This window comes from Cervus canadensis, chromosome 13, assembly GCF_019320065.1.
Source record: "Cervus canadensis isolate Bull #8, Minnesota chromosome 13, ASM1932006v1, whole genome shotgun sequence".
NCBI lineage: Eukaryota > Metazoa > Chordata > Mammalia > Artiodactyla > Cervidae > Cervus > Cervus canadensis.
Genome location: NC_057398.1, coordinates 38,187,345 through 38,203,898, shown reverse-complemented (window position 1 = coordinate 38,203,898; position 16,554 = coordinate 38,187,345). Strand labels below are relative to the sequence as shown.

Genomic DNA, 16,554 nt, shown 5'->3' with positions numbered 1-16,554 from the left:
TCTGTTAGGTCCATACCATTTCTGTCCTTTATTGAGCCCATCTTTGTATGCAATGTTCCCTTGGTATCTCTAATTTTCTTGAAGATATCTCTAGTCTTTCCCATTCTATTGTTTTCTTCTGTTTCTTCGCACTGATCACTGAGGAAGGCTTTCTTATCTCTCCTTGCTATTCTTTGGAACTCTGCATTCAAATGGGTATATCTTTCCTTTTCTGCTTTGCTTTTTGCTTTTCGTCTTTTCACAGCTATTTGTAAGGCCTCCTCAGACAACTATTTTGCCTTTTTGCATTTCTTTTTCTTGGGGATGGTCTTGATCCCTGTCTCCTGTACAATGTCATGAACCTCCATCCATAGTTCTATCAGGCACTCTATCAGATCTAGTCCCTTAAATCTATTTCCCACTTCAACTGTATAATAGTAAGGGATTTGATTTAGGTCATATGTAAATGGTCTATTGGTTTTCCCTACTTTCTTCAATTTAAGTCTGAATTTGGCAATAAGGAGTTCATGATCTGAGCCACAGTCAGCTCCTGGTCTTGTTTTTACTGACTGTATAGAGCTTCTTCATCTTTGGCTGCAAAGAATATAATCAATTTGATTTCGGTGTTGACCATCTGGTGATGTCCATGTGTAAAGTCTTCTCTTGTGTTGTTGGAAGAGGGTGTTTGCTATGATCAGTGCATGCTCTTGGCAAAACTCTATGTGCCTTTGCCCTGATTCATTCTTTATTCCAAGGCCAAATTTGTCTATTACTCCAGGTGTTTCTTGACTTCCTACTTTTGCATTCCAGTCCCCTATAACGAAAAGGATACCTTTTTTGGGTGTTAATTCTAAAAGGTCTTGTAGGTCTTCAGAGAACCGTTCAACTTCAGCTTCTTCAGCATTACTGGTCGGGGCATAGACTTGGATTACCGTGATATTGAATGGTTTTCCTTGGAAGCGAACAGAGATCATTCTGTCGTTTACTCAAATCAACAAACTTACTGTTGATGGGGAGATAAGTCAAAAAAATTAAATGTGACATTCAAATTAAAATGACATTAAAATTCACTGTGCTATTAAATAAGCACTAGTCATTCTTTAAAAGCAAGCTGCTTACCTGTCCCCTGGCAAATTCCCTCTGTGCAAATGCAAGCTTGTGGGATGACTTATTATCCAACAGGTAACGGGGAGCAAAGATGACCATACAGGTGTCAATATATCGGCCTCGGCCTTTCTTGACATCAATACCTATGAATAACAAGAACCAGTTCCATGAATTAATCAGAAGGAAAAAAATTATGGTCTGAAAAAATTAAATAGCCTTCACAATTACTTAGTTTCTCTGAGATAATGATTGTAGCATCCATAGAGGCTATGACATCTCCTAAGAATAGAACGAAAACAGCAACTACCTTCAAAGTAATTCTTTGAAGGTACTTTCCCATTCTTTATTGCCATTTAGACCTTAAAAAGTCTCCTTGGCAACATCAGTATCCCCATAATTCCCAGCTTCTTCATAAAGTGTGTACAATTTTAACAGTGACTAAAACAAACAGATATTTAGCTTGGTTTCCATTTATGAAGCTGACTACTAAGACAGCTTATGTGACACATTTCTCCTTATATACGGGACACAAAATTTCCTCCTAGAGAACATGCCCCTTTTACAACATAGAGGAGAATCTGCGTATTACTTAACTGCATTCTACAACTGCCCTAAACTCAACTGACTCTTTCAGTATTTTCTGTCAGCCCAAAAATCCAGCTCAAACATAATGCTCAATACTACTGAATTTATTCCTTCATAAAATAAATGTTTTCAGCACCTAATAGGTACTGTGGGGAAAAAAGATAAACAAAAAACATACCAAGGAAAGAAAGTCATAGTCAATCAAAAGGAAATCTCAAAACACCAAGTTCCAAAGAAAGAAAGAAAAATGAAATAATACCATATTATCTCAAAAACTGATAATAACTTTTAAAAATCTGAAATTCAATGGACGAGTTCACTCCTTCATTCAGACAATGAATAAAGTAACTATATTCAAGGCATTGGGTTGAACTCTGGTTATACAATGATAATATTTATGGTAAAAAAATAATAGAAATAATAATATTTATTGAACTCTTAGTACACATTACACCCTCTACCAAAGGCTCAACATTTAATTCTTATAACAACCTTGTGAGTTAGATATTTTCATTCCTTCATTTTTGCAGATGAGGAAACTAAGGCGGGGAAAGATAAGTGACTTGTCCTTAGGTGACACAGCCAGTAGGTGGCGTAGCTGGATTAAACCCAGGGAGCCTGCCTCGGAGACAGACACAAAGGACCCTGCTAAAGTCAAGTATCAAGAGATCATAAAAAGAGAAGTGACCTTAGGATATGACAACTAGATGTCCTGGATGTCCCAACATACTTTCAATTATAAATACTCTGATCTGTTAACTCCCTAATTCACTTGTACTAGTGTTTCTTTAATGTAAATCTCAAAATAGCTGAAAAACTGAGCAAATCACAAAATCACTCACTGAAACTCTGTATCTAAGAAATGCTCAGTAATACTGGAATAGTCCGGAAGATCCTCTGGAGAAGGGAATGGCTACCCACTACAGTATTATTGCCTGGAGAATTCCATGGACAGAGGAGTTTGGCAGGCAATGGTGCATGGGGTCACAAAGAATCAGACATGACTAAATGACTAACATACTTTCAACACTAAAACTCTGTATCTAAGAAACATTCAGTAATACTGGGATAGGGAGATAAACTCCCATCACTTTTCTATGACATACAGAAAAGCATTAATTATCAGAAATCAACCTCATCATATAATAGTTCAGTTCAGTTTAGTCTGTCAGTCGTGTCCGACTTTGCGACCCCATGAATCGCAACACGCCAGGCCTCCCTGTTCATCACCAACTCCCAGAGTTTACCCAAACTCATGTCCATTGAGTCAGTGATGCCATCCAACCATCTCATCCTCTGTCGTCCCCTTCTTCTCCTGCCCTCAATCGTTCCCAGCATTAGGGTCTTTTCCAGTGAGTCAGCCGTTCGCATCAGGTGGCCAAAGTACTGGAGTTTCAGCTTCAGCATCAGTCCTTCCAATGAACACCCAGGACTGATCTCCTTTAGGATGGACTGGTTGGATCTCCTTGCAGTCCAAGGGACTCTCAAGAGTCTTCTCCAACATCACAGTTCAAAAGCATCAATTCTTCTGCGCTTAGCTTTCTTTATAATCCAACTCTCACATCCATACATGACCACTGGAAAAACCACAGCCTTGACTAGACGGACCTTTGTTGGCAAAATAATGTCTCCACTTTTTAACATGCTGTCTAGGTTGGTCATAACTTTCCTTCCAAGGAGTAAGCGTCTTTTAATTTCATGGCTGCAGTCACCATCTGCAGTGATTCTGGAGCCCAAAAAAATAAAGTCAGCCACTGTTTCCATTGTTTCCCCATCTATTTGCCATGAAGTGATGGGACCGGATGCATGATCTCAACTAATATACCTATAAAAGGTATATTTGGGGGACAAAAAAATAAAAGGTATATTTGATATCACAGAAAGAGTCTATAGCATCAAGACTCAACCAAAAAAAAAAAAAATTGTTTCCCTTTTATCTCAGATTGCCCTGGCAAACCCTTAACAAATGAATAGCTGATAAGATCAAAATATACAAAATCATCCTTATTGGAGGTACATGTTAAGGTTACCTGGTCAGGCACTGCATGGCTTTTCCACCTGTGTCTGTGCTTTCAACTTTCCTGATAGGAAGCTAGTTATCTATCCAATTCTTCAAAAATAGTCATATAACAGATTCCACAAATTCTCTTAATACATGCCAAGATCTCACATAAAATCTCATCTTAACTCAAACTCTCTCTTCCTTTCTTTAGTGTTAACAACGAAATGTGAAACACAGTCTGGTCCCTAAACACATAAGTGACGTGTTCTCATGAATGCACGCAGCATCTAAGTTTGTGTGCGCACTCCCTGCATATTTCCACTGGAGAGCTCAGTCTGCCTCTCTGCCAGGGTTCTGTGTGGTTCCTTAGCGCCAGCTGCTTCAAAAGGCGCAGGCACCACCGTGTTTCCTCCAATTTGTCCCAACTGTGGCTTCTGGCCAACCTGCAGGGGCTTGCTTTGGAAACTCTATCAAGGACCAGACACCCCAGCAGAAAGCCAAACCCAGCATGAAGTGGACTTTTCCTAAAGGGATGGAGCGAACAAACATGAGAATTGTGATCCTCAGCTGGAGGATCAGAAAAAAGTTTATCTCTTCTATTAAAAGTCTTCACGTCAGCTTTAAAGGAGACAGCTTCCATGTCAAGGGAGAATGCAGGCAAATTCATGTTTTAAAAAAAAAAACAAAAAAGCAAACTATACTTGGAAGAGAGTCTTTCACTAATAAACCCTCCAACACTTAAACAAAGCACTGACTCCATGGGAGTCAAGTAAACAGCTAAGTAATACCATCTCAATTTTTCCTTCTGTAACATGACTCTCTACATCAGCACTGTCCAAAACAGGAGCCACTAGTCATACATGACCACTCATACTCACCAAAATAAAAAAACACAATAAAAAATTCAGTTTCTTTGTCACACTCACATTTCTCAGTAATGTACTCTCAAGTGCTCAGCAGCCATGTGTGGCTAGCGCCTCCACATTGGACAGTACAAGATGGAACATTTCCATTACCACAGAGAGTTCAATGGTTTCCCTATATTCAAGAGTAAACAATGCTTTGAGAGCCCAGAAGTTATATAGGAAAGGAAGGATACACTGCTAACACTTCAAATCTGAGACATAATTAAATCAAGTTTGTCTTAATCTTTTGTGACATCTTTTGAGGTACATAGGCATAGGCACATCTTCCCTTGGTGCTCCCCACCTCTAGAAGCTAAGCAAGCTTGTGCATGGAAAGTGTTAAAAGCACCAATATAGACTAGTTGTGTGTGCTCAGTCGTGTCCAACTCTTTATGACCGCATGGACTATTGCCTGCCAAGCTCCTCTGTCCATGAGATTTCCCAGGGAAGAATACTGGAGTGGGTTGCCATTTCCTTCTCCAGGGGATCTTCCCAACTCAGGGATCAAACCTGTGTCTCCTGCATTGCAGACAGATTCTTTACCACTGAGTCACCTGGGAAGCTAGCTTGCTGCTGCTGCTAAGTCGCTTCAGTCGTATCCGACTGTGCGACCCCAAATATGGCAGCCCACCAGGCTTCCCCGTCCCTGGGATTCTCCAGGCAAGAACACTGGAGTGGGTTGCCATTTCTTTCTCCAGTGCATGAAAGTGAAAAGTGAAAGTGAAGTCACTCAGTTGTGTCCAACTCTTAGCGACCCCATGGACTGCAGCCTACCAGGCTCCTCTGTCCATGGGATTTTCCAGGCAAGAGTACTGGAGTGGGGTGCCATTGCTTTCTCTGCTAAGCTAGCTTAGGGATTTCTAATTACCATAACCACCAAGTGCATTTTATATTTTTTGCCTCAAATGTGGACACCTCAGTCATAATCCTAATTCCAACCCAGACTTCCCCTTTATATCTGGACAAGTCACTTAACCCCTCGGCTTCAGTTTCAAGGAGAACAATGCTTCTTACCCTCTTAGGGTTTGCAGGTTTCAATGAACGCGTGGGAAATGCTTGGAGGATGAAAAGCATTCTAAGTGTTCCTATTATTTCCAAGAAAAATAAGGATTCAAGCCAAACTGACACTTTCCTGACACAGGTGAATCTGAAACTAAACAGCCTCAGACCTCAAAAGGGCAGTGTGTAGGTGGCTCCTTGGATCCCTAGAAGAATAGGTCTGTGATGATATCAATCTAGCATTCAGAGAATGGATACCTGACCCAATGGCAAATAAGAAAACCAGCACTTGCCGACAGACCAAAGTGTAGGGCCAGCTTATCCCTCCAAGCCTGAAATCGTCGGCCCATGGTTTAGATTCTCCCCCTCCCCCAAATGTAACCCACCAATGTTATAGATCAGCCCTGGGCGGTTTCCTTGCTGGATGACTCTGAGAGCTCGGACGCCACTACCACCATCCAGGGAGAAGCCCTGACACCAGCCTGGCATGCCTTCAGGGTGAATCCCCCTTCCGATTCTCATCGTGCAGCTGTGGGGCAGAAAAGCAAAGACGTATATAGACATTCATCCGTAAGAAAGTCTTTTCTACCTGTTCTAATCAGGAAGCCTCGCTGTGGCTGTCGGCCAAAATTAGAACTCTTAACAATGACTCTTCCTCATTCTCATGTTATTCCCAAACACAGCAAGGCAATTAATCAGTGGTCAAAACTCAATCTGAGAGGTAGTCACAGTTTAACAACGTGTGACATGTACTGACCTCCACAACTAGACATTTAGGGGAAAACATCAGTTCTGTGAGCATAAGGCATGAGGAAAATGCTACAATATCTGAAAAACAAAGATTCAAAGCAAACTGATACTTTCCTGACTCTGGTGTTTCAAGGGTTCATGAAATACCCTGAACATATGAGTAAAGTATGTACAGAAGATGCAGCTAATGGTACATTCATTCAAGGGCCCGGTGCTAATATAATGGCAAGGCACCATATGCAGTTGGCCAGCATCCTGTCATGGATCCTGGAAACATAATTCCCAGATGTGTGTTCCAGATTGGCCACTAACAAGCAATGTAACTTTGGGCAGATAACTAACTCTCCCTCGGCCTTAGTTTCCTCATCTTAAAAACTTTGCCATGCTGCCTAGTCCACTGAAATGTTGGGAGAATCAAATGAGATCATCTACGTGGAAAGGCTTTGGAAACCGTGAATTTGATGGACAAAATAAACTGTGTTTTGAATTTCAAGTCCTGGATCTAAAACTGTCAAAATCCATTCAGGGAAACAGTGAAACTGGGCCTACTGACCATGTCAAGCGGCTGTTTTCTGTCTCCTACTGGCCAGCACCCTGGTCAGTCCTCTCCTGACTCCAGCCCAACCTCTCGGTAGACAGATGCATCTGTATCCACTGGAGTGGCCCTCCTCTAAGTTTGTAGCATCCTTCTATAGATAATGGGGTATGACATTTTAGCAGTATCAAATTCACCTACATATTTTTGGATTAAGGCTAAACATCAGAAGACCACTGTAAAAAGCAGAATGTCAAATCCAAGAAAAAATAAAGTGAATTAATGCCCTGTGCTTAGTCACTCAGCCGTGTCTGACTCTTTGTGACCCACTGGACTGTAGCCCACCAGGCTCCTCCATGGGATTTCCCAGGCAAGAATACTGGAGTGGGTTGTCATTTCCTTAATGCCCTACCATACATTAAGGACATGTCCGCTAATCCTCATAATTGTTGCTTTTCCCTGTGTTTAAACAGGTAATGAATGCTTTGAGATCTTGAAATGGCACACTTTATTTCAACAGAAAGAGATGGATTTCAGAATCTAATACAAGATGGCCTGATTGGATTAATGGGGTGCAGGCTCTCTACCAATGGGCTAACCTGTCTTCCCTCTGCAGCCAGCTCCTCTGCTTGCGCTGAGCGCTTCCAGGGGAGAGAAACCGCGCAGAAAAGAGAGCATGTGGGTCTCTCACCATCAGCAGAGTTATGAATAGAACCACTTCAATACACAGAAAATAAAACTGGCTTTCATTATACACCAAAACCAAATGGTTTATTTTCCATATCAAATAACACAGAAATTAGATCCGAAAAAAATCCCATTAAGTCATGGTGCTGTCCCCCTGCCAAGTCAGGATGGTTATCTACAGTCTATTTCTACTTACACGGATATACTATAGCCTTTGCTAATTTTTCCCTTCCCTGGGAGCTTATTTCCCCTTCCCATAAATAACTGTACTCACAGGTTTGGCTGCTCTTTGTCAGCGTAGCAGAATAAGAGAGGGCTCAGGCTCCGGGCCAGCTCGTGTTCTTCGAACTGGCCTGCAGCATCCGTCTTCGCATTGTCCTGTCTGAAGATCAGTGGTAGCCCTTTAGGAAGGAGGGGAAATGTTTATATCAATCCCACCCAGTGTATCCAAGACAGATGCAAATAATAAAAGGAAAAAAAATCATCAAGGGGGAAAAAGTGATGACTGAATTTATTCAGTGGACTCAGTCGTTGTCCAAAAGGCCAGTCTTGACCATGATTAAAGCACTTCTATGGAGTGGGAAAGGTTCAGCAGCTTACACTGTTGAGGTAATCTGTTTGCATTGGCTCCATTTAGCGCGTGGAGCAAATAAATCTGAATTCCCATGACCGACTCCAAAGGCTGACTGGAGCAGCCTCTGTACATACCGGTTTTGTTAATCAACCAATACGGAGCCGAAATGAAGATCTTCAAAGATCCTTCTGCTCGACACACAATCCGGATGGTAAGGTTCAGCTGCCGCCGGTTGGTGTCATAGAGCCTCATTCTTACCATATAGTTTTGGGTTCCAGGTGGAATGAGCAATTCTTTGCAGAGTGGAAAATTCTCCAGGGACACCCCTAAAGAAAGATAAAACTACTGTCTTTATGAGTTTCATTTTATAGTTTGTCAAAATAGCCCATAGCCAAACTAAATTTGACTCCTCTTGGAAAAGTCAGTAACTACAGTATTCAACTGGCAGAAACCTTATTACAATGGCCATCTCCCTTTAGCTGGGGTGAGAATAAATATGGTCTAGAAGTCACACTAGGGAGTCTGAACCATGTAATAATTAGAAGAATGAAAGTTATCAGTCACAGCTCTGGTTATTCAAGAGTTTACTATACAGGCCCTCAGCTGGGTGTCTGAAACTTAATAAACGCCAAGTATAGGGTAAGAGTTAAGGTTTTCTGCAGCCTCACTGCCTGGCTTCAAATTCCCAGTCTGTCCTCACAGCTGCGTGACATGGGACAAGCTATTTAACTTCACTGTGTCCATCTGCCAAAAGGGGATAACAACAGTATCTACTTCAAGAGCTTCTTATTAAAAGTGATGCTCCCTGTAAACAATGAGAGTGAAGACAAGGAGTGCTCAAAGAGCACATAGTGATGGAGGGTGAGAGGGCATTTCTATTCTATACAGGGGCTCAGTAAATATTTGTTGAACAAACATTTAAATATCAGAGCAAGACCCATTTTTTTAAAAAACAGACAAGTAGGGTTGCAGTATTTTTTCTTTTCGAGATTAAGCTCAAGGATTTACGTATTCAAAAATGTAAGCTTTTCCCTGCGGGACACGCTGCTGAAGTTCAATGAGTTTCAGGTTCCTCATCAGTAAAAAGGGGGTCACAGCTGTCTCTCTGCCTGAGACATCCATTGTTGTGAAGATCAAATGAGATGACAGAATGAAATCACTTATAAAACTGTAAAACAGGTAAATATCTACGTCCTTATTATTTCAACATGTCTACAGCAGCCTTAAAGAAACATTCGTTCTGTCCCATATCCGGAAGGAGCCTCTTGCTACAAGAGCTACAGATATTACAGTGACTCCACCTTCACTTCATTCATCCCTACAACTGAAAATGACTTGATGTATTAACTACTCCAAACCTCAATGTCTTCATCAGTAAAATGGGACTCATAACTACTGCTGTAAGGATTACACGAGAACATGTGTGTCAAAGTATTTGACATACTGCCTGGGATACCGAGCGTGCTTGGCAAACGTTTTCCCTTTTTCTGAAAGAGGAGAGATATATGATTTTGTTCATTCTACAGCTAGTAAAAAGCATGGTTTGAAGAGACAAAATGACTTCCCTTAGTCACACATCAAGTGAGCAACAACAAGAAAAAAGGCTATGTTGAGTGCTTGCCTTGAGATCTTTTAGTTTTGTTCAGTTTTTTTGTTTCAATGATTTTCTATGTTAGGAGTTTTGCTTTTTTAACTGCATAAATCCTCTGAGCTGGTGCATTTTTTTCCTTTTGATGTGGATCATTGTTTAAAGCCTTTATTGGATTTGTTACAATATTTTCCTGTTTTATATTTTGGATTTTTGGCCCAGAAGCACATGGGATCTTAACTCTTCAACCAGGGATCAAACTCACACCCGCTGCACTGGAACGTGAAGTCTTCACCACTGGACCACCAGGGAAGTCCCGAGCCAACGTACCGCAGTATTATATGTGCTACTATTTCTCCAAAATGTATGCCAAACAGTCATAAGATACCCACTGACACTTTCACAGAATAATTACAAATACTTATTTGACGAAGCCCTTACCCAGTTCAATGTTCTGAGAGGTATCAGCTGTGTGGAGAGCCGCCTCCTTGCCAGGTTTCAGTGTCCCATTAATGGGCATTCCTTTAACATAAAAATCAAGTTCACAAGGTAGCAAGTTGCAGATGACCACTGTCGGCAGGAGGTATATGGTATGCCCTGGCTGTCTGAAAATCTGTTTTGCGCTGTCAGAAAATATGTTGGACGGCATGTAATCTGGGTAATTCTCCTTCTTTATGGCCACACAAAACCTGTGATGACAAAATGGTGTAAAAATCATCAGCCTGAATGAAGACCTTGAATTTTTTCTCCTTAGATGAGTCTGAGACAGGATAACATTCGAATGGTTCAATAATTTGGTAAGATATTTGCAATTTTCAATCCAAACACATTTACTAATCACAGTAAAACATATGGATTTTACATGTTCAGTTTGATGAATTCTGACAATTACACACACCCCTATAGGCCCACCCAAAATCAATTACAGAGCATTTCTCTCATCCCAGCAAGATCCCTCATATCCCTTTCTAATCAATATCCTCCCCCATTATTCAAGCAACCAGTTTCTGATAGTCATCATTGCAAGTTAGCTGTGTTTGTTCCTGAATAGCATAAATGGAATGATACAGGATGTATTTACTCTTTGTGTCTGGGTTTGTTTTTATTACATTAAGTTTTAACAAGATTCAGCCAAGTTGTTATATGTATCCGTATTTGGTTCATATGCCATTTTTAAAAAAACTCATTCTATTGATAACCAACTGGGTTGTATCTCCCAATCAATTTAATGAGAATGGAAATCTTAACAATCCAATTCATGAACCTGATTGTTTTTCCACTTAGTTAATAGGTTTTCATTAACTTTGTTGTTGTTTAGTCACTAAATCGTGTCCAGCTCTTTTGCAACCCCATGGACTGAGGCCTACCAGGCTCCCCTATCCATGGAATTTTTCAGGCAAGAATACTGGACTGGGTTGCCATTTCCTTCTCCAAGGGATCTTGCTGACCCAGGGATCAAACCCACATCTTCTGCACTGACAGGCAGATTCTTTACTATCCCTCAGCAAAGCTTTGTAATTCTTAGGGTAAAAGACTGGTATATCATTCCCTAGACTGATTTCTAAATAATTAAAATATTTGGTGCTACTGTAAATGGTGTTTCTTAAAATCATATTTCCATTTGTTCATTGCTAAAATGTAAGTGTATAATTGATTTCTATAGGTTGATCTGGAATTCTGAAGTCTTGATAAAATTATTAAGTCTCATGCTTTTTAAAGGGCTTCCCTGATGGCTCAGATGGTAAAGAATCTGCCTGTAATGCAAAAGACCTGGGTTCAATCCCTGGGTGGGGAAGATCCCATAGAGAAGGGAATGGCAACCCACTCCAGTATTCTTGCCTAGAGAATCCAATGGACAGAGGAGCCTGGTGAGCTATCTAGTTCATAAGGTCACAAAGAGTCGGACATGACTGAGCAATTAACACATACACGCTTTAAAAAAAAAAATTATCAATTTTTTAATGTTAAGCTTATTATACTACTGGGATAAACTTTACTCCCTGGATTCTATTAGGGAGTATTCTGTTAAGAATTTTTGCGTCTCTTCATGGTGGAATACTAGTTTGCAGTTTCTTTTCTTTTTTTGATAATAACTATAACACTTTTGCTATCAGGAATGCTGGCCTCATAAAATGAGTCAAAACTATTTCCTCCTCCCATACTTTCTGAAAGAGTCTGCAAAGAGCTTGTATGATTTCTTCCCTAAATGTCTGCAGAATTCACTAGTGAAGTTTTATGGTCCTAAACGTTCTTTGTGTGAAGTCCTTTGTATTATAAATTAAATTTCTTTAATAGATATTGGGTTCTTTGAGTTTCCTATTTCTTCTTTGTGTTAGTTTTGGTGATCTGTATCTTTCAAGAAATTTATCCTTCCAGTGTGGAATTTATTTAAATAAAATTGTTTATAACAAATCTTTTAATATCTGTAGGGTCTAGAGCAGTTCTCCTTTTTCTCTACTCCTTATACTGGCAATTTTGTTTTCTTGCCTCGAAACATGATTGGTCTTACTAGAGGTTTATCAAGCTTGTGAATCTTTTCAAAAAGCCAATTTTGACACTGTTGATTTTTCTTATTGTTTATTTTCTATTTTGTTGATTTTCATACTTTTATTTTCCTATTTCTCTGTGTTTAGTTTGCTCTTCTACATTAAGGAAGAAGTTTAGAGCAGTGATTTTACGTCTTCCTGACTTCCTCGTGTGAGCATTAAAAGCTACACATTTCCCTTTAGGACTGCCTTTGCTGCATCCCCCATATTTTAATATGTCTGGTTTTCATTAGTATTCATTTTAAAATATTATTTTCTTTGTGATGTCTTTTGAACCCACAGGTTATTTAGAAATGTATTGCTTAATTTGCAAATATTTGGGGTTTTGTAAGCACGTTATTGTCACTGGTGTCTAACTTAATAACTATCATAATAATGAAATACATTGTGAGGGGTTTCAATTCTTTAATATTTGTTGATCTTCATTTTATGGCCCAGGAGATGGTCTCTTCTGATGAATGTCCGCAGATACTTGAAATAAAAATGCAATTGGAATTGATGGTTAAAGTGTTTCATAAATGCCAATTGTGACAAGCTGCCTAACAGCACTGTTCAAAACCATTTATATCTTTATTGGTTTTTTTTGTTTTGTAAATCACCGAAAGAGAAGTAGTCTGTTAACAACTGGCAAATCTGGATAAAGGGTATGAAAGTGAAAGTGAAGTCGCTCAGTCATGTCCGACTCTTTGTGACCCCATGGACTGTAGCCTACCAGGATCCTCAGTCCATGGGATTTTCCAGGCAAGAATACTGGAGTGGGTTGCCATTTCCTTCTCCAGGGGATCTTCCCGACCCAGGGATTGAACCCTGGTCTCCCGCATTGTAGGCAGACGCTTTACCATCTGAGCTATCAGGGAAGCCCGGATAAAGGGTATACTGGCATTCTTCATATTCTTCTTGTTCTCCTTTATCATCTTCTTAAACTAAGTAAATGCCTGTCTTTGCTACAAAGGAAACTAAAGCTGATCATCTCTCATTTAAACAAGTTTAAAGTTTAGAAAGATCTCACAATAGCAATCCAGTATTTTTTCTAACATTGAATCTAGTAACATATTATTCGTACTCTTCAGAAGAGGAAATGAGGAGTCTACATAATAATTCTGTCAAAGTTCCCAAGAAAAGTCAGTATTAGGTGCACCTCTACCCAAATTCCTTTGAAATCTGTTATTTGAAAAATTCCCACCTCTAGGATTTTCCTCCCCAATGTAGGAATAAGAACTTGTCATTCTTTTTTCTTCCCTCTCCAGATATTTTCTCTTTTTAAAATAAATATATATATATAAAATATATACACACACACATATATATATATACATACACTTATTTATCTATTATCTACATCAGGTCTTAGCTGGGACACTCGGGCTTAGTTGCTCTGTGGCACGTGGGATCTTAGTTCCTGGACCAGGGATCAAACCTGCATCCCCTGCATTGCAAGTTGGACTCTTAACCACTGGACCACAAGGGAAGTCCCTTTCCATGTCTTTTCTTTAAGCTGATGCAGACAGACCACTTTCTAATCGCACACATGTGTGAGTACTGGGTTTGTGGTTGTTTCTCCCATGAATATTAGGTGGTAAGTAACAGCCACTCTCCTGCCCAGGGTTAACTCTTGAATTCTTATGAACTTTAACACTTGAGCAGTAAGAACTTTAGGGTTTACAACAAGCACAACTGAGTCACTAAGGGTCCTCAGAGAAAGCATAAAGGGGAAAAAATGGCAAAATCTACATGGCACTGCCGCGCCATGCTTACCTGAAGAACCGGCTTTTCTCCGTGTCCATGGAGTGGCATTCTCGTTTGCTGCTACTAACTTCAGCAGTCTTCACTACATTGGTCCAGTGAATAGGAGCTTTACAGAAAAACACGCCCAGTCCTTTGGGCCGGGCCTGCAGTCGCCAAGAAGTAAGGTGTAAAGGCACAGCAAAAGAGTCTCCTGGCATGATGGCAGGAAGGACCACAGGCTCTGCCACAGAAACACGTGTCAGCACGGAGACATGTCTCCCACCCCAGAGTCCAGCTCAGGGCACCGCAGGCAGTGTCAGAACTCACTGTCTGGAGCTGACGGGCTGTCCAATCTCAGTTCCATCGGCGTCTCAAGTCTGTTCTTCACAATGAGGGCTGATCGGACCGTGATCACCTTCCGAGCACTGCCTTCCATGGTCACTGCAAAGACGACCCGGACGGGTGGGAGTGAAGAGAACTATGGAAAAGAGAGAAATAGTAAAAAAAAGTGTGGCTTTTGAAAATCACGCTTTTTTCAAAATCCATTTTTTCAAAATGGCTTTTGAAAAGTATAATAATACTGGTCAGAAGGCCTACATAAAGCATCTTACTATGACTATATATCTTCAGTGAAATGAGTCATTAAGCTCTAAAACCACTCTGCTTTAATAGGAGTGAATATCCTTTAATACCCACTATTATAACAGCCAATTCTGAAGAGTTGTTTGTTCTGGCATGCCTTTCATAGGAAGAATAACTTTTTTTCCTAAATGTGATGAAATTTACTCAGTATGCCCATACACTGTTTGTTGACATGCCTATAAAAAGCCAACATTTGGATTTCAAAGAACTTTAAAAAAAAAAAACTTCACAATGATAATTGTCTAAGTTCTGCTCAATAATTACTCTTTTTTTTAACAGGACACCAAGGCTCATCAAACTCAAGATACTAGTTGTTCACTCACTCAGTCATGTCCAAATCTTTGCGACCCCATGGACTGCAGCATGCCAGGCCTCCCTGTCCTTCACTAAAACCCAGGATTTGCTCAATGTCCATTGAGTCAATGATGCCATCCAAGATACTAGAGGAAACTGATTTATTTCTGGTCTTAGGTGCAGCCACTGTTTCCTATTTGTGTTCACGTGTCCATGCACACATTTAACACATACTTTGTGCTGCTACCATGTGCCAAGAATTTAGGGTTTTTTCTTTTTAAAGTATAAAATTTCACATTAGGTAAAATAGAAGGTTTTTAAAACTATTACTCTGAGTACTCAGAATATATTGACACTGCTTTGTTTTTTATTGGAGAAACAAATGACATGACATCTAAGCTTTCCATACTCCCAACTTTTTCATTAAAACAAACAGTATGTGAAAGCCAACCTAATAAACTACCAAAGGAAAAGATCCATGTTTTAAACCAAAGCTTCCAGGAAGTTCTAATGCAAAGGAAGAGTAGAGACAAATATACCCCCATGTTCACTGCAGCACTATTTACAATAGCCAGGACATGGAAGCAACCTGGTGTCAGTTGACAAAGGGATGGATAAAGAAGCTGGAGTACATACACATAATGCAACACTACTCAGCCATAAAAAGGACTGCATCTGAGTCAGTTTTAGTGAGGTGGATGAACCTAGAGTCTGTTATACAGAGTAAGGTAAGTCAAAAAAAGAAAAACAAATATTGTACATTAACACATATTATGGAATCTAGAACCTAAGATGATGAACCTATTTGCAGGGCAGGAATAGAGACTCAGACATAGAGAACAGACTTAATGACACAGCGAGGGCAAGAGAGGGTGGGACAAGTTGAGAGAGTAGCACTGAAACATATACATTACCATGTATAAAATACATAGCTAGTGGGAAGGAGCTATATAACACAGGGAGTCAACCTGGGGTCTGTGATGACCCAGAGGGGTGGGATGGGATGCGGGCTGGGAGGGAGGTTCAAGAGGGAGACAACTTACACATACCTATGGCTGATTCATGTTGAGATATGGCAGAAACCAACACAATATTGTAAAGCAATTATCCTCCAATTAAAATTAAATAAATTTTTTAAATTAAAAAAAAATTTTTTTTAAGGTGGAGTACAGCCTCCTAGAGTGTTATCAGAAGGACACAATTATCACAAAAGCCTCCACTGACCAAGCCCAGCAAAGCCCCGGGAGAACGAGGGCCCAGTAACAACTGTCTTAAATCTCGATCTTGTTGCCTCTATGCTTATCTGAAATTTCACATTTTAAAACTTACTATCCTCAGGGAAAAGAAATTGTAAGCAAAAACCACAAAACAGCCTTTTAATGTCATCCTGTGGTGATGTTTCAAAACTCAAATGGTGGGGGAATCTTACTATTTTTCATTCTGAGTTACTTTCATGTTGACCTCTGGGGGAAAACCTGTAAAATATGTATAGCTGTACAAAGGTTAATTAATATTTAACTTAGAAAGAAAAAGAGACCTTGGACCAAAACATTTGCCCTTTTTTTCTCCTTCCCTATAATATTCAGTCTCATAGACCAAGTTAGGTGAAAACATTTCTGTGCAAGTTCTTTTAAAA

General features: G+C 40.0%; 1 protein-coding gene across 6 annotated transcripts in view; it reads right to left on the bottom strand.

Moving 5' to 3' along the window:
* VPS13D (vacuolar protein sorting 13 homolog D) overlaps positions 1 to 16,554 on the bottom strand; it is a 267,732-nt gene that overhangs the window by 145,471 nt on the left and 105,707 nt on the right. For all 6 annotated transcript variants that reach the window (XM_043485295.1, XM_043485297.1, XM_043485298.1 and 3 more), the window contains 7 exons: positions 14,310 to 14,460; positions 14,013 to 14,223; positions 10,153 to 10,400; positions 8,258 to 8,449; positions 7,824 to 7,950; positions 5,964 to 6,106; positions 1,099 to 1,229 (listed from right to left, as the gene is read on the bottom strand). In XM_043485295.1, the coding sequence (XP_043341230.1) occupies positions 1,099 to 1,229; positions 5,964 to 6,106; positions 7,824 to 7,950; positions 8,258 to 8,449; positions 10,153 to 10,400; positions 14,013 to 14,223; positions 14,310 to 14,460 (1,203 nt within the window). The remainder of the gene's footprint in view (positions 1 to 1,098; positions 1,230 to 5,963; positions 6,107 to 7,823; positions 7,951 to 8,257; positions 8,450 to 10,152; positions 10,401 to 14,012; positions 14,224 to 14,309; positions 14,461 to 16,554) is intronic.